At 42.0% G+C, this 24,584-nt stretch overlaps 1 protein-coding gene across 1 annotated transcript in view; it reads right to left on the bottom strand.

Annotated features, from left to right (window-relative positions):
- LOC114647801 (latent-transforming growth factor beta-binding protein 1-like) overlaps positions 1 to 24,584 on the bottom strand; it is a 636,168-nt gene that overhangs the window by 61,254 nt on the left and 550,330 nt on the right. The window contains exons 21-22 of the mRNA XM_028796447.2: positions 10,965 to 11,090; positions 3,159 to 3,284 (exon numbers count right to left, since the gene is read on the bottom strand). Coding sequence (XP_028652280.2) covers positions 3,159 to 3,284; positions 10,965 to 11,090 — 252 coding nt within the window. The remainder of the gene's footprint in view (positions 1 to 3,158; positions 3,285 to 10,964; positions 11,091 to 24,584) is intronic.

Below are 24,584 nucleotides of genomic sequence, written 5' to 3' on the forward strand. Positions count from 1 at the left end.
AATAACAAAATTTTGTTACCCAATTTTTAGGATGCAGATAGGAGCATCCTAAAAAAATACTTTTAAATTTAAAATTTAATATTTTTACTTTTAATAAAAAATTTTTTGGTATTGTGCTTCTCGCGAGTTTCATTCGGCTTGATCCCTTTGCCTGTTTTTCCAACTTTGATTCTTGTCTCTCATTAAGAATTGGTAGCTAGCTTTATTTCTATTTGTTTTGGTTTAATTTTTATCGCGCTCCTACCTGAATGGAGTCAGGAGCTGGCAAACCTGGAGTCTATGAAACGCGATTGGAATTATGCTTCAGAGCAGGGATCTCAAACTCCAGTCCTGGAGGGCCGCAGCAGCTGCAGGTTTTCATTCTAACCCTTTTGTTAATTAGTGACCTGTTATTGCTGCTAATTAACTCTTTTTGAATTCAGCTTAATTGACTTGCTCTTGAAGACTCAGACCCCTTAATTGTTTCTTTTTCCTTAATTAGCAGCCTGACAATAATGAGATACAAAATGAACCAAAACATGACGGGCAACCTGTGATCATCATACAGTATCTGAAAATAAAAAAGGTGGAGGTCTCATGAATGTTGATTTGCTCAAGTCCCCAAAACATTTGAACAGCGCTCTTATAAAAATAGAGAAAAAATTAATAATTTTGAAAATGTCTGCTATTGCACAACGAGAGCTGCAACAAGCTATGGAATTAAAGAACGGGTTTAATGAACAACAAGACTCAGCGCCTAATTAAGCAACTGGTTGGAGTGAAATTGGTCTTCTGTCAGCTCATTCACTTCACATTTCATTTCTGTTTAAGGAAAGAAGTAAAGCAATTCAGAGGAACGATGGAGAAATTCTAAGGAACAAATCATAAAAAACAAGTCAATTAAAATGAATTCAAAAGCAGTTAATTAGCAACAAAAACAGGTCACTAATTACGAAAAGGGTTAGAATGAAAACATGCAGCCATTGCTGCCCTCCAGGACTGGAGTTTGAGATCTCTGCTTTAGAGCTACAGTACTTTCTCCAATAAAACGAGTCAGACATTTTGAGGTTGCTACTCAGAAGAAGCATCTGCTGATGTGAAGCAGGCCACACAAAAAAGAAATGTCAGAAAATCTGCGACCAAGAATTATTGATTTGCAAAAAAGCTGGAAAGGTTTACAAAATCATTTCAAAGAGTTTAGATATTCATCAGTCCACAGTGAGACAAACTGTCTATATGTGGATATGAGTTAGTACTGTGGCTACCCTCACTAGTAATCGATACCCTGCCAAGATGATTCAAAATGTTCAGCGAGGTTAAAAAGAACCCTACTGTAACAGCTAACAGCTGTGAAGGGATCATCAGAACAGGGGAGCATTTCTCTTCATGATTCTAGCATACGCAAAAAAATAAAAAGGCACGATGTCCGTGGCAGGGCACCAAAGAGGATGACGCTACTCTCCAAGAAAAACATCACTGCATGCCCTGAAGCTTGTCAAAGAAAGACCACCTTGATGCTCCACAATGCTACTGGGAAAAAGTTTTGTGGACTGAAGAAACTAAAGCTTAATTGTCGGGAAGAGTATGCAGCAGTATGTATGGCATTAAAACGGATATTGCATACCAACATGAAGGCTTCATCCCAGCGGTGAAGCACAGTGGAGGGAACATCATTAGTTAGGGCTGCTTGGACAGCTTGCAATCATTGAGGGGGAAATTGATTCACAAGTTTATCAAGGTATCCTACAGAATAATATCAGGGTGGCTCTCCATCAGCTGAAGCTCAGTTGAAGTTGGGTGATACAGCAGGTGGCTCATCCTAAACATCAATGTAAATCTGTTACATAATGACTTCCAAAAAAAGAAAATTCACCATTTGGAGTGGCCCAGTCAGAGCTCAGATGCTTTAGAATGACCTCAAGGGAGCCGTTCACACCAGACATCCCGAGAAAATGGATGAGCTGAAGCAGTCCTTTAATGAAGATTGATTCACAGCATCCAGAAGTGTTTGTTTGAAATTACTGCTGCCAAAGAAGATCTGACCAATTATTAAATCCAAGGGTTCACGTACGTCTTTCATAGAACACTGTGAATGTTAGATGAGTGTGTTCAGTAGAGATACAAATGATGATAATTGTTTGTGTTGTGGCAGATAGCTGGGGTCCTTGCCTGGCTGAGATGCCTCCAAAATGGAAGGACCAGGGGAGAGAGCATGCTCAGGGCATTGTTTCCCCCAGAATGCTAGAGGGTAGTCCCCCTGGGTTGCCGTAGCACCACAGACTCCCACAGGGCTTCATGGGAGTTGGAGCATGGTACAGCCCTGTTGGATCCCGTGTGTGCCGTCATGAGGTGCTGCAGAGGATGTACAGCCCTACTACATTTGGATTCCGCCTCACCAGATCATGCTAATGGGCCACCGGAAGTGATCCTGGGTGCGGTATAAAAGGAGCCCACTGCCACTGCTCCAGGAGCCCTAGTCGGGAGGAAGGAGACAAAGTTTTCCGGAGGAGAAGTGGAGGTGGAAAAAGAGAAGGCAAAGACAGAGAGCTTGGTGGTTTATTACTGTGCTTATTTGTACTTTGCACTGTGTACTGTGCTGGAAAGGTGGGAAACGGGTGAAAAGCGTTTCCCACAAGAAAATAAAAAACCGTGCATGGCTGAACTTGTGTCCTGCGTCTGTCTGTGTCAGGATTGGGCAGCCACAGTGCCCCCTGCAGGCCACAGTATGTTATTAATGTAAGCATATTATGTTTGTCTACACTCGCAACTTAGACGACCAATTCATGCAGGTCATTCCAAAGGGTTCATATACTTTTTCTTGTTACTGTATTATTCAATATGTGACACAAGTAATTTAAATCATATTAGAAATATGACACAGTTACCATGGGTCCATGGCTTGTAATATTGTATTGCTGATGCTAAATGCAAAGAAGCATACAAAAAAATAAGAAGTGTACTGTAAAGGGTTGAAGGTTGAACAAGAAAGCAGCACAAGCAACCAAGGCCTTGTAACTGAGTGTTGCGCAGTTTACAACCATCAACAGAGAGAACTGCTACTTTAGGCTGCAGAAAAATAAAAACCTGTTTAAGAGTACATATGCTATCTACATTATCACACACACTCACTATAATCTAAAAATGGACAAATAAATCCAAAATGAAGGAAAAACTCTTACCAACGCACAAGCTTCCATTTGGGCCCAGTTTGTAGCCAGGAGAGCACAGGCAGCTATAGGAGCCCTCTGTGTTTAAGCACTCTCCATTAGGAAAACAAAAATCTCCTTCAAAACATTCGTTGATATCTGTGAAAAGAGACAAAGACCAGAAGAGGGTTGTTTTTTTATTGAATTTATTAAAAGCAAGTAACATTTTATACAATCAAGTCAAACTTAACAAAACTAAATCAAATCAAGCCCCACCAATGACAAAGAGAGGAAGGCCAACAGCCCAAGTAGTAAAGAGAGAAAGAAGTCTTTTCCCCCCAATATAAATGCTTATTGTAAAATATTATTGATTAGATCCTGCCAGGTTTCAAGATCAGATGCTCTAAGAGAGAATTTGATTTTTTCCAATTTCAGATAATATATAACACCAGTAACAGCGCACTGCACAAACACCATGGACTTGAGCATTTCTAGTTTTCCTCCTCTTTCTCTGTACGTTTAGCATTAGTTTGCTCAGAGGTTGATGCACTTGCTGCTTCCTGAGCAGCTCTTCTTTTCTCCACCCTAGTGGCCCACTTCTTCTCTTTTTTCATTGGCGTCTTTTCGCGTTAAAACTGATTAAGTCAGTGTTTGTGTTGCAATTACTTAGTACGTCCTCTTTGATTTTTCACTTAAGCTGGCACTTAAGTTTTCCTCAAGAATATTTAAGATATGAAGAGGTAGGGGAAGTGAAGGCGAAGGTGGTAGGAATGAGAACAGCGCTCATAAGCATACGCTGAACGGCCGACCTGCTGACTGCTGCCGAGAGTTGATTCTACAATAAAATAAAAATAATAATAAAAAGAGGAATAACCTTGGAGGTCAATCATCACCCTGAAAGCAGATAGTAGACGTCACGTAGTATATGTGTACCAAATTTCAGGTCAATAGGTCAAATGGTTTGTGATCTACAGGTGATTTAAAATCCTGGACATACAAACGAACAGCCATGTATTATATAGAAAGATCAGTTACCCACTGACTTAGAATAGGAGATTTAGGATTCTTCCAGTTGTCTACATGTCAATAGTGTAGTAAATACAATTACTGTTTGTTTGTCCTTCTCCACTTTAAGCCCATCTGGGAGCCCACCAAACACAGCTGTTAGTGGATTAGGAGGGATTGTGACACCAAGGTTGTCTGATAGACATTTATAGATTTTCATCCAGAATGATGTGAATTTGGTGCAGGCCCAGAACATATGGCCTAGTGAGGCTGGAACTTGATTGCAATGTTCACGGGTTGGATCTCGCCCTGGAAACATTTTGAACAATTTTAAATGAGACAGATGTGCTCGATAAAAGATTTAAAGTTGAACAATTGTAAGCTTTGCACATATGGAGTGCAAGTGAATTCTGTGCATTGCTGCCTTCCACTCCTTTTCTGAGATGTTGAGTGAGAGATCCTTTTCCCTACTATACTCTGGGATCTTTGAAAGGGAGGGACTTTAACAAGTTTTTATATGTTATTGAAATGCTGTCTGAGTCCTCAAGACTGATCAATATTCCTTCTGGAATAGACATAGGTGGGAGGTGAGGAAAATTGGGCAGGTTTTGCTTAGCAAAGTTTAAAATTTGGAGATAGTGGAAAAACTGGGTTGATGGTAGGCTAGTTGTTTGTAGGATACAAAGACATTATCTACAGTATATACAGTCAGTCAGTCATTGCCCAACCCGCTATATCCTAACACAGGGTCACAGGGGCCTGTTGGAGCCAATCCCAGCCAGCATAGGGCGCAAGGCAGGAACAAATCCCGGGCAGGGTTTTATAGATACCGTAGTATCTATATACACATCTATGATTTAAATCTAGTATGATTTCCAAACATTAAAAACTGCATATGTTTGAGAGGGTGGAAAAAGGTGGTTCTCGTGCAGAGGTGCCACAGATACAAGCTTCTCTATCTTGAAGTGTTTCCTACATTGGTTCCATATTCTGAGTGAATGATTGACAATCGGATGTTAGTATATTGACAATATATTATAGTATATATATATATATATCTGCTCCACTGACAGACTGAGGAGATCGTTCCTCCCCCAAACTATGCGACTCTTCAATTCCACCCAGGGGGGTAAACGTTAACATTATTCAAAGTTATTGTCTGTTTTTACCTGCACTTTTATTACTCTTTAATTTAATATTGTTTTTTTTGTATCAGTATGCTGCTGCTGGAGTATGTGAATTTCCCCTTGGGATTAATAAAGTATCTATCTATCTATCTATCTATCTATCTATCTATCTATCTATCTATCTATCTATCTATCTATCTATCTATCTATCTATCTATCTATCTATCTATCTATCTATCTATCTATCTATCTATCTATCTATCTATCTATCTATCTATCTATCTATCTATCTATCTATCTATCTATCTATCTATCTATCTATCTATCTATCTATCTATCTATATCTTGTATTTACTGGGGTACAAAGCAAGGAATAAAAAGAAGTACTGCAGGATTTTATTTCTATCATGGACCAAATTAGTGTGTGTTCAGCTATATGGGTTAATGTCCACCCAGTAATAAAATTGAAAGTTAGGTAGTGCAATGTCACCAAAGTCCAGAAGATGGTTAAGGATGGTTTTCTGTAGCATCCAAAATTCTTTCAGACACATACAGGTGTGGAGAATGCTATGATCTCCCACCACTTGGACAAACCTGGTACCACAGTCAGGATCGTGTTCTTTGACTTTACCAGTGCCTTTAACACCATTCTGCCTCATTGACTGGTGGGAAAAGCTCAAAGCTTTGAATCTTGATGCCCCCACAATCTCGTGGATCACGAACTACCTGATCAGCAGATCGCTCATTGTTAGGTCGAGGGACTGCATGTCACAAATGGTGGTGTGTGACACTGGGGGCACCTCAGGGAACTGTCCTGTCTTCCTTTCCTGTTTATTCACCACTCAACAGACTTCCAGTACAATACCAGTGTTTACCAGCTACAGAAATCTTCAGATGACTCGTCCATCATAGGCTAAATTAATAATGGAGATGAGTCTCAGTACAGAAAGATTGTGGTGGACTTGTCAACCTGCAACTCAACATCAGCAAAACAAAAGAGCTGGTGATGGACTTCCGATGTGCCAAGAAGCCTGTGAGACCAGTCACCATTCAGGGGGGGGGATGTTTAGGTGGTGCAGAGCTACCTGGATGTTCACCTGAGGAACAAACTGCACTGGTCTGACAACACAGTGGCACTGGACAAGAAAGGCCAGAGCAGACTGGACATTCTAAAGAGACTCAGTTCTTTTGATGTGTGCAGCAAGCTGCTGGAAATGTTCTACCAGTCCATAGTATCCAGTGAGGTGTTCTATGCTGCAGTCTGCTGGGGAAACAACCAGAGCACAAAAGAAGCCCACTGGATGAACAAAAGGCCTGCACCATTACAGCGTGAACCCTGCACACACTAGAAGCTATTGTGGAAAAGAGGATGGCAGCAAGAGGAAGATGAGGGCTTGCAGGTGCCATGCCCCAAGAAGCTTCAAGTTTTATTTTTGTCTGTGATGTATATTTAATATTGCAATTGTCAAGACTGTCATCATAATTGGCAAACTGCAAATTAATTTGAAATTTTTTAACATCTTGAATGCTATTTTTTATGTCCTTGTTCACCACCTTTTTGAGAGCCATCATTGGTGCTGCTTTCCAGGGGTGCGACATCTAGGGTCCTGACCACAGGTAATTGGCACGAAAGGGTAAAAAATTGGCTGGTTTTTTTTTTTCATTATCCAATCTGCAGTTAGAAACATCCTAAAAATACTTAAAAGAAATTCAAGTTTTGTTTGGTGTGACCTCTTGTTATGAGACATGTACGTCCAAAAAAGTTGCACAAGCACTTCTAAAGATGCCCACTAGAGGAGGTTATACTGCCAAATACTGCTAGATAAATGGGCAAACACACAAACTGCATAAACATAAAAAGGTTTACTTTTCACTGAGCTCCTCAGCATGTTCCACACAGAGGAGCTCTGCACAGCACATTGGCAAAATGCAGTTGCCTACAAACACAAGGCAATCTAAGGGACACACAATTCCAAGGCTAGGGGCGGAGGGCCGTTCCTGGTGGTGATTGGCACGTTATCCCCGCTACCTGAGGGACCAACCTCAAAATAATAATAAGTCTTTGCATTTATATAGCGCTTTTCTCACTACTCAAAGCGCTCAGCAATTGCAGGTTAAGGGCCTTGCTAAAGTGCACAACAGAGTAGAGTCCCTATTTGCATTTATGGGATTCGAACCGGCAACCTTCCGATTGCCAGTGCAGATCCCTAGCCTCAGAGCCACCAACACATGGAGCATAGCTGAAGCATCAAACATTAAAAACAAGAAACGGTAAATAAACACAATTAACTTAATGCATACACAAGAACCAAAAATGAAGGAGGAGAACATAAAACATGAATTTGAAGCCCAGCCAGGGGATTAACCCTGGCTAAGTCATAATGATTCATGTCACTTTTTAGGAATTGGCAGTTTCTCTTATTTATTTTGGTTTCATTTTTTCCAGATTTATCTCAGTTTAGCTCAGTAAATAATCACCTGTTCGATTCTCGACTCTCAGTAGGACAGCAAGCTGATGGCTAAAGAAAATGTCTACATGGTATAAGAAAATGAGTCCGGTGATTTATTTATTTTTTCCACTAAAGATCTTTATTTAAATACAGAATGACAGGCAGATGAATTAATGAATGGAAATGTTTCCAGAAAGGAATTAAACACTTTTCTTTTTGTGTTGGTGGAATTAAAATGCGATTTGTTTTACACATTTTTTTGGAAAGAGAAACACTGAATTTGGCTGTAAATTTAATTTTGCATGAACTGTTTTTCTAATCACTAGTAGTGGCTCAATACTCTGGTTCATTACTGGAAGCAAAGTTCTTTATAACCATTAAAGTCATACATTTAATTGCAGAAATCTCTATAGATAACAAGAAAAATATCAAAAACCAAACATAATCAAAACATAAATCAGGAGTGGTCTTCCCTAGACTTTCTCGTATACTCAGATATGGGGATGGATATTTGAGGAGTAAACCACAAGACAATGATTATATTTTTATATTACCTACATTAAAGAACCATTAACATCAAATCAAATTAATAATATATTGAACAATTATTATAAAAGTAAAGTTGAATAAATAGGACTCTGTAGCTGCATGAATAAAAGGTGAAGTACCAATTCCAGTTTATTGAAATAGCCCAAAAGTTGATAGAAATCTATGTTTTGTACCTAATACTTGTATGCAAAGTTTGGTTGACCTAAGTGAAAGCGTACTCAAGTTATCATGTTTACACACACACACGCACACACGCACACACACACACACACACACGCACACACACACACACACACATAATTCCAAAAATTTTATTTTTGGACTCAGGGAGGTCTAAAATGTTGAAAGTCATCAAAATCTGGAAATGGAATTTTTGGAAGATTCCAGTACTTTACCTTTACTTTGTATACGAGAAAGTCAGGGAAGTCCGAAACGTCGACATTCATCAAAATCTCAACATCGAATTTTTGGACGATTACGATTACTTTGTATATGAGAAAGTAAAAACTAAGTTTCAGCTCTTCGATACATTCAGCGCTTTCACTTCAGCAACAGACAATTAATAGAATACAATCCAGTCTTCATCCGAGGAAGACTCCACTATCTTCAACAAATGCCTTCCAGCACAGAGTTTACAGTATGAGCCAAGTAAGCTCCAATGCAGCTGCATTGCAGTTCCCTCCCTGGCTTAGTCTCCATAATCTTTACTTATTTACTGTTCCTTTTTGCGATTCATTTGGAAGAGTTGTTAACAGTACTTTTGCTAAATTCTTTTCTTTAGAATTTATTTTTGTTGACTGTGCTTCAATTATAATGTAATTTTCTGGAGTCTTCTATTTATGCAATTATTCTTTTTCTATTTTTCATTTCATTTGTATATTGAACCATAGGGGGTGAGGCCCCTGTGGCTGCAATGGTGGAATCACCATTAGTCTTCTATAAGCCCTGTGCAATTCCACAGCTTAATTTTCATAATTGTGTTGTTCAGATTTCTCTTTGTTTTTCTGGATTTTAATAAGGCCTCTATTTTGATTTTTTGGCTTTTGCTCCTGTCTTTGGATTGCATTGTAAGTAGGCCTTGTTGAGGCATCCTTATGCTTTACTCTTTGTTCTTTGATCTTTTGCTTTGAAAATCCTTCTTGAATAAACCTTATTATGTTGTAAATACAGTGATCCCTCGCTATATCGCGCTTCGCCTTTCGCGGCTTCACTCTATCACGGATTTTTCGCTGCTTCGCGGGTTTCTGCGGACAATGGGTCTTTTAATTTCTGGTACATGCTTCCTCAGTTGGTTTGCCCAGTTGATTTCATACAAGGGACGCTATTGGCAGATGGCTGAGAAGCTACCCGGCTTACTTTTCTGTCTCTCTTGCGCTGACTTTCTCTGATCCTGACGTAGGGGGATTGAGCAGGGGGGCTGTTTGCACACCTAGACGATACGGACACTCGTCTAAAAATGCTGAAAGATTATCTTCACATTGGATACCTTCTGTGCAGCTGCTTCGTGACGTGACATGCTGCACGGTGCTTCACATACTTAAAAGCTCAAAGGGCACGTATTGATTTTTATCTGTCTCTCTCTCTCTCTCTCTTTGTCTGCTCCTGACGGAGGGGGTGTGAGCTGCCGCCTTCAACAGCTTTGTGCCGGCGGTGCTTCGCATACTTAAAAGCCAAACAGCCCTATTGATTTGTTTGCTCCTTTGAAGAGGAAGATATGTTTGCATTCATTTAATTGTGAGACTGAACTGTCATCTCTGTCTTGTCATGGAGCACAGTTTAAACTTTTGAAAAAGAGACAAATGTTTGTTTGCAGTGTTTCAATAACGTTCCTGTCTCTCTACAACCTCCTGTGTTTCTGCGCAAATCTGTGACCCAAGCATGACAATATAAAAATAACCATATAAACATATGGTTTCTACTTTGCGGATTTTCTTATTTCGCGGGTGGCTCTGGAACGCAACCCCCGCGATGGAGGATGGATTACTGTAAACGTCTATGTGTGGAAGTGTGTGTTTCTGTCCAGCCCGGAAGTGAGAGGTGTAGTCGGGGTAAGGGCTCCACCTCCGAAGGATACGCAAGCAAGGCCAGCACGTCAGCAAAACGAAACCTCCAAAGAAAGTTATTCACTTAGCCACTAATACAGAAGTGAGGCAAGCACATCGGCAAAATGAAACCTCTGAAGAAAGACAGTTGCTTAGCTGCTAATGCACAAACGATGTGAGCATGTCTGCAAAACAAATCCTCCTAGGAGACAGACGCCCAGAGTAGTTCCTTTCAATTACCTGACATCTCTACATTTCAATTTTTTTTCTGTCGATTTCAAGTTTCTAGGAACCCAGGGCTTTTTACAGCACGGGCTTACACAGCCAGTTAACATTATAATAATAAATGGGTTTCACAGTTCCCTCTCCCTTTTCAAAAACATAAGCAGCAAAGCCTGTTTCTTGAGTTTAGGAGCAAGGTTTACTTTGTGGTTTTTGAGGACAACTAAATGTATCCAGTCCTCTTTGAGGCCTTAAGTCTTTGGGGACTTCCTTTTTAAGGTGAAGACTTTTTTTGGGAGCTGTGCTGTGATCTCTCACTGTACAAACCAAGCAACACAAATATGAAAAGTTTCGATTCAAACATAAACAAATAACTGTCCCAACCATTCAAGCTACCCCTGTTGCATGAAACAATGGCATTTTGTGTCAACTGCTGTTGTGTACCTGTGCAGCGCTGTCCTCCTCCATCCATCCTGTATCCTGGCTTGCACTCACATCTATAAGAGCCTTCTGAATTTAAGCAGCGGCCATGGCTTCCACAGGGTGCAGAGATCTGGCACTCATTAATATCTGGAGAACAAGGGCATACAGAATACAAATCTCAGGTTACTTACTGTGGTGATACGGTAAAAGTACAGTTCTGTATTAAAAAATCGATTTTCTGGAAAAAATATGGACATATGAGTGGATAAAATTAAGAATAAGAATTACATGACAAAAGATTCAAGCACGTAAGGGATCTGTAGGTTTTCATACCCCACTCAATCCATGTGTCAGCGTTAGATCACTATAAGTCCAGATATTATTTAGTTTCAGAAACATTGTGTAACAGTGTTACTTAGCAATGCATTTTTTTACTGACAAACAACATTACTGGTTTCACAATTGAACACCTAGATAGATAGATAGATAGATAGATAGATAGATAGATAGATAGATAGATAGATAGATAGATAGATAGATAGATAGATAGATAGATAGATAGATAGATAGATAGATAGATAGATAGATAGATAGATAGATAGATAGATAGATAGATAGATAGATAGATAGATAGATAGATAGATAGATAGATACTTTATTAATCCCGAGGGGAAATTCACAATTCACCTTGCTGTGACAGTCTTGCTTCTCATAAAACCTACTTGGGGACAGGCAGGATTTTATTTATGAGCCCCAGACGAGACCACATTACAAATATAAGGTCAGATGATGAGCTGATCAGAGAAACTACGAGAGACAGAAGTCACTCTAAGAATAAGTTGAGTTGTTGCCAAACCTTGATGCAATAGGAACATTGTCACTCATGTCGAATGTGCTGCTCATCTTCATTTGTTTCAGAGAGCTGCAATATGACATAGGCTGCATGGTGTGGATTAACACAACATATTTGCTTCGATTATGGCACTAGTTACTCAAAATGTATTACGAATAAAAAAATAATAAAATGTATTAAGTCTGCTCCCCTGCTTCTGTTTTTCTTTATTCTACAGCTAGGGGCAGAGAATCAAGTTCCTTTCACAGCCATATTAATTAAGGGTGAAGAAGAACGCTTCCAACAAATGGCAGTGCTGTGGTGGTAACTGTTATGAGTGGACGTCCCAAAGCAAATGTTTAAAAATGTCCACTAGAGAGGGAAATCCATCAAAAACTCCGGCTAGACACAAGAAGGGCCATGTAGATCCTTTATAAAATTAAAGATTTATTCTTCATAAAATGCTCTATAATAACAATGAAGATCCACAGAGCACAAAGGAAATGAGATTTGCCCAAAACAATTAGAAAATCCAGTAAAACCAAAGTCCTAATAAAAGAATGTCAAGAAAATTGCAATAAATAAAACACCAGGAATTGAGGAAGACCCTCTGGATTTGTATGGTTGAGGGCAGTTCCTGGTGGTGAATGGCAGAATGCCCCGCCTCTTTGGGGACCACCCACAAAACACATGTAATATAGCACAGGCCAGTGCCAGTGCCAGGTTATTCTGCGCCTTAGGCCAAGCTTATCACTGTGCCAACTGACTGTTCGGTAGCTAAACCCTGCAGCTGAGATTTTCCTTACCTTATGATCTGCACCCTAAGTGAGTGCCTAATTTGCCATAATGGTGGCACCGTCCCTGGCATGGGTGTAAAAAAACAAGCAGACAATAAACAGAAACAATATTAACATATCTCAGTGGCTCAAATGGAACAATAAAGACATAAAACAAGACTTTGAACGTTAGTTAGAGGAGGAATCCCTGGCAGAGATATAACAGTACCACATCGTTGGTTAATGTAGGGGAAATAAGCAGAAATTTTCTTGTAATGTTTAAACAGTGGGCCTTTACAAAGATGGCTTTATTTTACTAAGATGCCTTATTTTTATATTGAAGCAGCTGGTCATGTTGCTTGGCTACTTTTTCCACTGATGCTTCTGTGTTTATTTACAGTAAGAATTACTTCAGAATTAGGTTCAGTAGAATGTGTATTTATAATTGCTATGTTATATTGCTTGCCTATGCATGTTTTTGTTGGTAATTCTTCACAACAAAGTTTTTGCTTCTTGAACACTGTTGGGTGTTTCTTATAGATTCTTAGGTGCTGATCACGAATATCACATCAAAATTTACCCATCACGTACCGTTTCAGTTTTGTCATGATTTTTTCTTATATTTGTATCCAAACATTTTCGCTCCCGTAAGTGACTTATCGACAACAGTTTGTGCAGCCTGAGCATGTCCAGGCATGGAAACAGGCCAGGTTGGAAGCTGTTCTGTGGAAGTTGACATCCTGAGCAGGTCTGAACGAGATTGACGCTGTCTCAGCATGCTATAAAGGTGGCTTGCATACACCGACCTGCTCATTTGGTTAATAAAGATAGTCAGTGTGTATGTTTAGTATCAGTATAGTAAAGCAATATAGCAGTAAGTACGCTTGATGCTATAGACGTTTTGGTGTCGGGTGATATATCTCGTCAATGTAACAGCCGTGATACATTCTGCTATATCTGTGGCGAATATACACTTGCGCCTCAGAGATATTGGATGACTGCTCTTGTGAAGAAAACTTATCATCTGTATTTCAGCTGCAAAATTGGTGATCAAGACAAGGAATGAGCGCCTCACATTTGCTGTGCGATATGTGCTGTCAGTCTGAGAGCCTGGCTCAGAGGCACTCAAAAGATGATGCTGTTTACTATTCCGATGATATAGCGAGAACAGAAAGACCATGTGACGGACTGTTACTTCTCTTTGACTAATGTGACTGGTTTCTTTGCCAAAAACAAGAAGTCAATTGAATATCCTAATCTGCCTTCAGCAATGAGACCCGTGCCACATGACGACAGTCTTCCAATTCTGAAACCACCAGAGGATTGGACCTTAGAAGAACCAGATGAAGAAACTGCAATGCAGGGTACTGACAGTGACATTGACGCGGATTTTGAACCGTGCTCACCAGGCAATCCACATCCATTAATACAGTCCGAATTGAATGATTTGGTCAGAGATTTGGGTCTGTCAAAAGCAAAAGCCGAGCTGCTGGGTTCGAGGCTGCATAAATGGGGTTTGCTGTCACTAGGTACGGAAATTTCTGTCTTTCAAGGCCAACATGACGATATAGCTACATTTTTTGCACAAGTCGACAATCTCTGTTTCTGTTGTGACATTGAAGGATTGTTCTAGGCCTTTGGTTGTGATCACAAACCAGAAGAGTGGTGTCTCTTCATTGACTTGTCAATGTTAAGCCTGAAAGCTGTTCTGCTACACAATGGCAATGTTTATCCTTCAGTACCTGTTGGCTATGCAGCACACATGAAAGAAACGCATGAGAATATGGAGTTGTTGCTGAAGCACGTCCAGTATAGCAGGTACAACTGGAATATCTGTGGAGATCTTAAAGTCGTTGCTCTGTTACTAGGATTGCAGCTCAGCTATACAAAGTACTGTTGTTTCATCTGTGAATGGGACAGCCGTGCCAAAGAGTCGCACTATTCTCGACAGAACTGGCCACTCTGACACTGCTCCACTGACAGACTGAGGAGATCGTTCCTGGAGTATGTGAATTTCCCCTTGGGATTAATAAAGAATCTATCTATCTATCTATCTATCTATCTATCTATCTATCTATCTATCTATCTATCTATCTATCTATCTATCTGTCTGTCTGTCTGTCTGTCTGTCTGTCTGTCTGTCTGTCTGTCTGTCTGTCTGTCTGTCTGTCTGTCTGTCTGTCTATCTATCTATCTATCTATCTATCTATCTATCTATCTATCTATCTATCTATCTATCTATCTGTCAAAAGTTAGTTACAGGACAGAAAAATGTGGCACTTGAATCGCTTGTCGACCCGGCAAAGATATTTTTGCCTCCTCTTCACATAAAACTGGGATTCATGAAGAATTTCCTGAAAGCACTGAACAAGGAAGGCGAAGGTGTTCGTTATTTAAGACAGATGTTCCCAAGAATAACTGATGCCAAGATCAAAGTGGGCATTTTTGTTGGCCACCAGATAAGACATGTTATGAGTGACAAGCGATTTGAAGATCTGTTAGTTGGGCCCGAAAAATTTGCCTGGAAAGCCTTCAAAGACGTTGTTGACAATTTTCTGGGCAATTCCAGAGCTCCAAACTACATTCAGCTGGTAGACAAACCTCTCAAAGCATACAAGACAATGAAGTGCAACATGCCACTCAAGATTCATTTCCTCCACACACTCTGCAAATCTCAGTGCTGTCAGTAACAAACACGGTGAAAGGATTCACCAGAACATTGCTACGATGGAGAAACGATACCAGTGCAACTGGAATCCGTCAATGCTTGCTGACTACTGTTGGACACTGCAACGTCATGCACCAGACATTGAATACAAAAGAAAATCAGGAGCAAAACACTTTTAATTCTGTTGAATTTAATAGCTTATGCGAAACATAAATGTGACTAAATACATTATTGTCAGTAAACATATAAATGTCTATTTCTCAGAGTTCCTACGTTGTGCAGTGTACCCGCAATGAATATTTGATTTCAAAAGATGTTCCAAAGTTATACTGCCATGCTCTGCTGCTGGCACCCATTTATGATGTCAGACATGTGAGCTAAAGCAACTGATTTTGGAAAAATGATTTTAAATTTATGAACTTTGGATGATGGCACATGAGCTCTTCTTTCACCCCGTTCCTAGTTACACAAGCATGTCACGCTTTAGCCCCCTGACTCTAATGGCAGAAGCATACAAGCTCAGAAAGCACATTTCACAGAGTAGAAATGTAATTGTTAAAAGGGAAGGTGGTCTTGGAGACAGGATGCCAACATCATACCTACAAGGTCTATAAAACAGCTGATCAGACAGTGCATCCACATGCACACATATGATGACCGGATTAAGGTGAATAACCTGGTTAAGGCAGAAACCTATTTTTTTAATAATCAGCATTTACATAAGCAAGCAGCCTTCTTGAGTTCTCCTTTGAAAAAATGCTCTGACATCATTAAACTGTGCATATAAGAGCAAAATGTCCTCATTGACCACAGTGGATTCGACAACTGTGATGATTTTCTCACCCTTTTTAAATATGTTTAGTTAAAATGAGACTTTATTTATAGGTTTCTGTTGCCGTATTACATGCTGCAATGGACTGCCAAATTATATCCAGTGCTGCTGGAATAGTTATAACATAAGTATTTTTTAACTTCAATAAGATATGCGTTAGGTTGTATGTTACTTTAAAATGTAATCAGACTACGTAACAAACGTCACTTTTAACGTGTTACCCTACAGCTCTTCAGATTGTGTTGCTGAGTTTATCACTGTTCATTTGGCTCATCAATATTAATTTAGCAATTTCTGAAATATCAAGACAGATTATTTCAGCCAAAAGAAAGAATAATGTGATCAGCCGACCATTTGCCTCTGGAATGTCTTTTGTGGACGCTTCTACCCATGGCTGCTGAAAGCGAGTGCAAAGCAAATGCAGGCGCAGGCTGAAAGAGAGCAACAGACATGCACAGGCTACAGAATCCTTCAACTGCTCAAGCACTGTCAGGTGTCATTTCCCAAGGTGCAGCTTTCTTATGGACAACATCAGATTTTCTTCCAGGATTTCTCCGTATTTTTCTGAATTTATTTTTCCCTCTCAAGCCTTCCAAGGCCTGCTGCTGAGAAGGATCCCTGCAGCCTGCTACTGACATTGTTTAGTGGTGTGTAGTTTGATGGCAGTTGTGTGTAGTTAGCTTGTTACCTTCAGGTTACTTCACAGTCTCCTACTCTCTCCAGCTGATGTGAGATGTCATGTGTGTTTCTTCTCTTTGCCCTTCTGCCCTAAACCTGTGACTGGCCACAGGTATTGTCTGCATAGTCTGTCCAGTCTCAGAGACTGCAGCTTGTGTGGACTCCAGGGGGTGCACCAGCTCCCCAGACACCTGACACAAAGGTTCGAACTGGCACAATTATAAATGGAATGAAAGGGTGGTTATTGTGAGAAACTCTTCAGATAAGTGTTTCCCACCATAGCCACAAGCGCTCCAGGTGCTCCAAGACCTTCTTCTGGTAGCACTAGCGGGGGTTGCCCTCTAGTGTTCCAGATGAGGTTTTGCCCTGAATATGCCCTCTCACCCGGTGCTTCCATCAGAGAGGCATCCCAGCTGGGCAAGGGCCACATTGTGAAAGTAGGCCAAATCAAAACAAACTCAATGAGTTCCACTATGTGATATGAATCTATTTTTACGTGTTTTTTTTTTTCTTCTTTAGAAGTTTTTTCTTTTTAGGATTGATTCTAAAACTTAATTTTAGTGTTGATTTATTTTTGTAAAAGTTTTTATTTATTCCAGTGTTATTTTTCAATGTTTACATGATGCCTTTTGGATGTGTCACGTGATCACAATCATACAGTTTCTTATGTCAAGGCTGTGACAATATAAAAATGGCGGCATCTTCAGTAAGAGCAATCCCTCAGTGAATAAAATTTTCTTTGTTAAGATCTTTAGTGTACTTAGTTTGAAATACAAGTAGGCCGTAGCACTAGATTTAATTTTGACTTTCGCTTTTTGTGTTGCCCTTTTGTTCTTGGTTGTCAGTTTCTATTGATCGCTTGGTTTTAACCTTTTGCCTGTCCTGACTTTGACCTTACTTGTTTTGCAACTCCCAGTTGCTTCAGCTACTCACAATAATCCTTGGCATGGTCTGCTTTAACACACTAACTCCACAATAATACAAAGTGGAACATCCCTCACAGCATTGAAGCCGTCCCATTCAAGGAGCTAATACTCTCTGCAGGACACAAACAATCACACTGAAGTTGTGAGATGTACAAACTGGAGAAACACAGAGACCAGGCTTACATTCCTGTCGGTAACAAGGGGGACAATCCAGGGATAATATTCAGCAGTGATTATGAGTCTTGAAGACACAAAAAAGACAAAATTGGGTCACAAGAAAATAAATATTTTGGGAATCACTGCTCTATATGAACTACCTTTATTATTATTACCACGCTTCTTTTAACTTCACATGTTTGTCGTCTGGTAAAGATCTTGTAATCGATATATATTTAACCCACTTCCTATTGTTCAAATGACTTGAAATTTTACACATTTACTCACTTCCAATGACAATACATGAATCAATAATCAGTTTCATTAATTGATCAATTAATCCATGTTAATTAAGAAATGAAATTTTCATATGAAGAATAGTTAAAGATTTCACCAATAGATGATGCTAGTACTGGATAGAAATATTAAAGGAAGTGTTAAAATATTGATTACAAAATTATACTAAGACAAACCCAAGACTAAAAAGTTATATAAAAAAATACTTGTTAAAAGCCATGCTTATATTAAGTTAAAAAGTGTACTAAAAAGTAAAAAATAAGTCTCTCATACTGTACATCACTCATAAAATTAAAGCGTGGGCGCTATTCATCAATCAATAAAATCTTTGAAAAAATGCCAATGCTTTTATTTTCCGAGTGATATATGAGAGCCTTATTTTTTTACTTTTTATTACACTTTCTAACTTAATATAAGCGTGGCTTTTAAAAAGTATTTTTTATATATACAGTGGAACCTCAGTTTGTGAGTAACTTGGTTTCCGAGTGTTTTGCAAGATGAGTGAAAATTTTTAATAAATTTTGACTTGATAAACGAGCGAGGTCTTGCAGTACGAGTAGTATGTATACTCTTTGTCTGCTGAGCGTCATGTGATCACAACTGAGCTGATGGTTCTTCTCTCTCTCTCTCTCACTGCGGGATTGTGGGCAATCGTCTCCTATTCTTTGTCTGAGTCAGCGTGCCTCACTCATGTGTGTGTGTGCACGCGCGCTCTCGTGTGTGTGTGTGCTTGCGCGCGCATGTGTGCTGTGACGTGTGAGTCCCACTTGCACACTAAGATACAAAGCTGAGACAACACCAGCTTTATTCAGCTTGAAACAGATACAGCAGTCAGGCAGTGCCCTGCACATTTATAATGCTCCTTGATCCTTATATCACCCATCGACGGCAGGCGCTTATAGCATGTCCGCGATCTTTTCAGATTCGCTTTTACAGCGAACTGCTACAGCGCTGGGAGACTGCGATTGCTTTGGGACGCTCTTCCGCGTGTCGTCCCATTGGATGGAATCCCACAAGAGTTTAGAAACTCACTCACACCAGCCATGATTCTTTTCAAAGGTAAAGTGCAGGTTAATTTGTTTTATGTATTTTTACTTTATATTGTGTATTAATCATTTTTATATGAATATTTTTGGGTTGTGGAACAAATCATCTGAGTTTCCATTATTTCTTATGGGGAAATTCACTTTGATATACGAGTGCTTTGCACTACGAGCACGTTTCTGGAACGAATTATGCTCGCAAACTGAGGTTCCACTGTATATATATTATTTTAGGATCATAGGTCAGCATGTTTCAATGGCTTCAAATTAAACCATGATAGCTTGGAAAATGTACTGTCAGTGGCGGATCCAAGAAGGGCAACATCCCATGAATGACTGTCAGTGGCGAGTCTCCAAAGGGTTCACCAAGGGATGACATTTGGCAGAGATTATGGTTCTTGAAGACAAAAAAAAAAGGCAAAATTGGGACATGAGGAAAAAAAAAAGTTCAAGAACCACTGCTCTATATGACCACCCTTATTTTAGGACTGTAGATCAGCATGTTTTCTGTTACTTCAAATAAAACCATAATAACTGGGAAAACGTAGTACACCTCCTCGAGCCGCCACCTTATTGTGGTGGAGGGGTTTGTATGTCCCAGTGATCCTAGGAGCTCTGTTGTCAGGGGCTTTATGCCCCTGGTAGGGTCACCCAAGGCAAACTGGTCCTAGGTGAGGGGTGAGACAAAGAGTGGTTCAGAAAACCTACCATGACGAATAAAAACTTTGGACGGTGTTTTCCCTTGCCCGGACGCGGGTCACTGGAGCCCCCCTCTGGAGCCAAGCCTGGAGGTGGGGCTCGATGACAAGTGCCTGGTGGCCGGGCCTGCACCTATGGGGCTCGGCCGGGCACAGCCCAAAGAGGCAATGTGGGTCCCCCTTCCCTTGGGCTCACCACCTGTAGGAGGGGCCAAGGAGGTTGGGTGCATGGTGAGTTGGGTGTTTGCCGAAGGCGGGGACCTTGGCTGTCCGATCCTTGGCTACAGAAGCTGGCTCTTGGGACGTGGAATGTCACCTCTCTGAAGAGGAAGGAGCCTGAGCTGGTGCACAAGGTCGAAAAGTTCCGGCTAGATATAGTCGGGATCACCTCAACGCACAGCATCGGAACCAATCTCCTTGAGAGGGGCTGGACTCTCTACCACTCTGGAGTTGCCCCCGGTGAGAGGCGCCGAGCAGGTGTGGGCATACTTATTGCCCCCCGACTTGGAGCCTGTTCATTGGGGTTCACCCCAGTAGACAACAGTGTAGCCTCCCTCCACCTTCGGGTGGGGGAACGGGTCCTAACTGTTGTTTGTGCGTATGCACCGAACAGCAGTCTGGAGTACCCACCCTTTTTGGAGTCCCTGGAGGGGGTGCTAGAGGGCATACCTTCTGGGGACTCCCTCGTTCTGCTGGGAGACTTCAATGCTCACGTGGGCAATGACAGTGAGACCTGGAAGGGCGTGATTGGGAGGAATGGCCCCCCCGATCTGAACCCAAGTGGTGTTTTGTTATTGGACTTCTGTGCTCGTCACGGATTGTCCATAACGAACACCATGTTCAAGCATAGGGGTGTTCATATGTGCACTTGGCACCAGGACACCCTAGGCCTCAGTTCGATGATCGACTTTGTGGTCGTGTCGTCGGACTTGCAGCCACATGTCTTGGACACTCGGGTGAAGAGAGGGGCGGAGCTGTCAACTGATCACCACCTGGTGGTGAGTTGGCTTCGATGGTGGGGGAGGCCCAAACGTCAACTGATCACCACCTGGTGGTGAGTTGGCTTCGATGGTGGGGTAGGCCCAAACGTATTGTGAGGGTCTGCTGGGAACGTCTGGCAGAGTCCCCTGTCAGAAGTAGCTTCAACTCCCACCTCTGGCAGAACTTCGACCACATCACGAGGGAGGTGGGGGACATTGAGTCCGAATGGGCCATGTTCCGTGCCTGTATTGTTGAGACGGCTGACCAGAGCTGTGGCTGTAAGGTGGTCGGTGCCTGTCGTGGCGGCAATCCCCGAACCCGTTGGTGGACATCGGTGGTGAGGGATGTCGTCAAGCTGAAGAAGGAGTCCTACAGGACCCTTTTGTCCTGTGGGACTCTGGAGGCAGCTAATAGGTACTGGCAGGCCAAGCGGAATGCGGCTTCAGTGGTTGTTGAGGCAAAAACTCGGGCATGGGAGGAGTTTGGGGAGGCCATGGAGAACGACTTCTGGATGGCTTCAAGGAGAAACTGGTCCACCATCCGGCGTCTCAGGAGGGGGAAGCAGTGCAGTGTCAACACTGTATATGGTGGGGATGGTTGCGCTGCTGACCTCGACTCGGGACATTGTGGGTCAATGGGGGGAGTACTTCGAAGACCTCCTCAATCCCAATAACATGCCTTCAAATGAGGAGGCAGAGCCTGGGGACTCGGAGGTGGGCTCCCCCATCTCTGGGACTGAGGTCACCGAGGTGGTCAAAAAACTCCTTGGTGGAAGGGCCCTGGGGGTGGATGAGATACGCCCGGAGTTCCTCAAGGCTCTGGATGTTGTAGGGCTGTCTTGGTTGACATGCCTCTGCAACATTGCATGGAGATCAGGGACAGTGCCTCTGGTTTGGCAGACCGGGGTGGTGGTCCCCCTCTTTAAGAAAGGGGACCGGAGGGTGAGTTCCAACTACAGAGGGATCACACTCCTCAGCCTCCTTGGAAAAGTCTATTCAGGGGTCCTGGAGAGGAGAGTCCATCGGAAAGTCAAACCTCGGATTCAGGAGTAACAGTGTGGTTTTTCGTCCTGGTCGCGGAACAGTGGACCAGCTCTACACCCTTGGCAGGGTCCTGAAGGGCGCATGGGAGTTAACCCAACCAGTCTACATGTATTTTGTGGACTTGGAAAAGGCATTTGACTGTGTCCCTCTGGGAATCCTGTGGGGGGTACCGGAACCCCTGATAAGGACTGTTTGGTCCCTGTACAATCGGTGTCAGAGCTTGGCCGCATTGCCGGCATTGTTGAACCCATTTCCAGTGAGAGTTGGACTCCGCCAAGGCTGCCTTTTGCCACCGATTCTGTTCATAACTTTTATGGATAGAATTTCTAGGCACAGCGAGGGTGTTGAGGGGGTCCGGTTTGGTGGCCTCAGGATTGGGTCACTGCTTTTTGCAGATGATGTTGTCCTGTTTGCTTCATCAGGCCGTGATCTTCAGCTCTCTCTGAATCAGTTCGCAGCCAAGTGTGAAGCAGCTGGGATGGAAATCAGCACCTCCAAATCCGAGACCATGGTTCTCAGCCAGAAAAGGGTGGAGTGCCCTCTCAGGATTGGGAGCGAGATCCTGCCCCAAGTGGAGGAGTTTAAGAATCTTGGGGTCTTGTTCACGAGTGAGGGAAGAATGGAGCGGGAAATCGACAGGTGGATTGGTGTGGTATCCGCAGTGATGCGGGCTCTGCATCGGTCTGTTGTGGTGAAAAATTTACCGGTCGATCTACGTTCCTACCCTCACCTATGGTCATGAGCTGTGGGTAGTGACTGAAAGAACGAGATCGCGAATACAAGCGGCTGAAATGAGTTTCCTCCGCAGGGTGTCTGGGCTTTCCCTTAAAGACAGGATAAGAAGCTCAGTCATCCGGGACGGGCTCAGAGTAGAGCCACTGCTCCTCCGCATCAAGAGGAGTCAGATGAGGTGGCTCAGGCATCTGATCAGGATGCCTCCTGGACGCCTCCCTGGTGAGGTGTTCCGGGCACGTCTAACCGGGAGAAGGCCCTGGGGAAGACCCAGGACACACTGGAGGGACTATGTCTCCCGGCTGACCTGGGAACGCCTTGGGATTCCCCGAGAACAGCTAGCAGAAGTGGCCCGGGAAAGGGAAGTCTGGGCATCTCTGCTCAAGCTGCTGCCCCCACGACCCGATCTCAGATAAGCGGAAGAGGATGGATGGATGGATGGATGGATGGATGGATGGATGGATGGATGGATGGATGGATGGACGTAGTCAGTGGTGATTCCCAAAGGGCAACAACCCAGGAATGAATATCGGTGGCAATTTACCCAGGGATGACTTTTCAGAAGGGATTATGAGTCGAAGGCATAATAAAGGTAAATTTGGGTCATGAGAAAAAAAGTTCAGGAACATCTGCTTTATATGACCACCTTTATTTTGTTAGATCCAAAAGGTTCACTGGTGTCCAATAAAACCATAATAGGTGGGGAAATGGATTTTCAACAGCAATTCTCCAAGAGGGACCACCCAGGGATGATGGGTCCCAAAGACACAAAAAAGACAAAATTGGATCTTGAGAAGGCACAGTTTAAGAAGCAGTGCCTTATGTGAACCACATTTATTTTAGGACTGTAAGTCCGACATATTTCAAATAAAACCATAATTGCTGAGAAAATGTAACATGAACAGAGTGAGAACTTCACGCAGTATAAATCCAGTCTGTGGATTCTGTGTAGCAGTGCCACTGTTCCCCCCATGTAAGATGATTTTTGCAGTGACTGCACAAATTAAAAAAACTAATACCTGAGCGATATTCCAGATTACATTAAAAAAGCAGATTTTATGGAAGTAATAAATCATTGTCTAGAAAGAGAATTTGGAACCAGGTTGTGGGGTATGGAGAGATATGATTCACTCCATAAGTTGATGCCATATAATCAAAATATGGCACAAACATCTGAAAGTAGTAATCAATATAGGCGAGGATCCAAAGGTTGTTGGCACAAAGCCTCTCTGTCACCGGCAGGCATTAAAGATGGATAGACAAGTCAGAGAGGTTTAAGTTGCCTGAGCTCTGCTGGCTTGCACTCTTGATTTCCATGCCAATACAAGGCCAATAAATCCTTGGCCATCCATCCCCATAGCAGGCACTGGAACTGCCAACTATCAGAAAATTTATTGAGTGCAGGAGTGCTTACGGTGGTAATAGCTGTTTATTAAAACATTATCCAATGCTGTTTTTTCTGCCAAGAGTGTCAAAGTGTCCGTCTTGCTTGTTCAGGTGTGTCTGCAATCATGAAGCACTTCCACTGCTGGCAGAAGTCCACCCTGTCAACATTTTATCTGTTTACCTAAAGCAGCAATGATCTGTCTTGACTGGCACAAGGACAAGCATGAGCTTAGAAAATGTCTCCTTCCTGGTGGGACTTGGCTCTGGCATCCTGAGCCGGGTCAGACTCTGAATGCTTGTGAGCTCGATAAACATTTCTCTCTTAGGGCTGGATTATACAGGAGGCAGAGTGGGCATGTGCTCAGGATCATAAACTTAGGGACTACCATAATAGTGTTTGGCTTTATTGTGCATTTGTAATTAGTCAAAGGAAACTAAGAAAAATATTAATTAATTAGAAGTAATGCAGTCAATTGGTGCTGCTTGGCCCAGTCATCATCTCAGCACGGTTTGCACGTTTTTTTATCTTCAGCCACTCCAGCATCTTTCTTCAATTTAAAAAACATAATAGGTTGATATGAATGAGGGGATGG

Source organism: Erpetoichthys calabaricus, chromosome 1, assembly GCF_900747795.2.
Source record: "Erpetoichthys calabaricus chromosome 1, fErpCal1.3, whole genome shotgun sequence".
Lineage (NCBI taxonomy): Eukaryota > Metazoa > Chordata > Cladistia > Polypteriformes > Polypteridae > Erpetoichthys > Erpetoichthys calabaricus.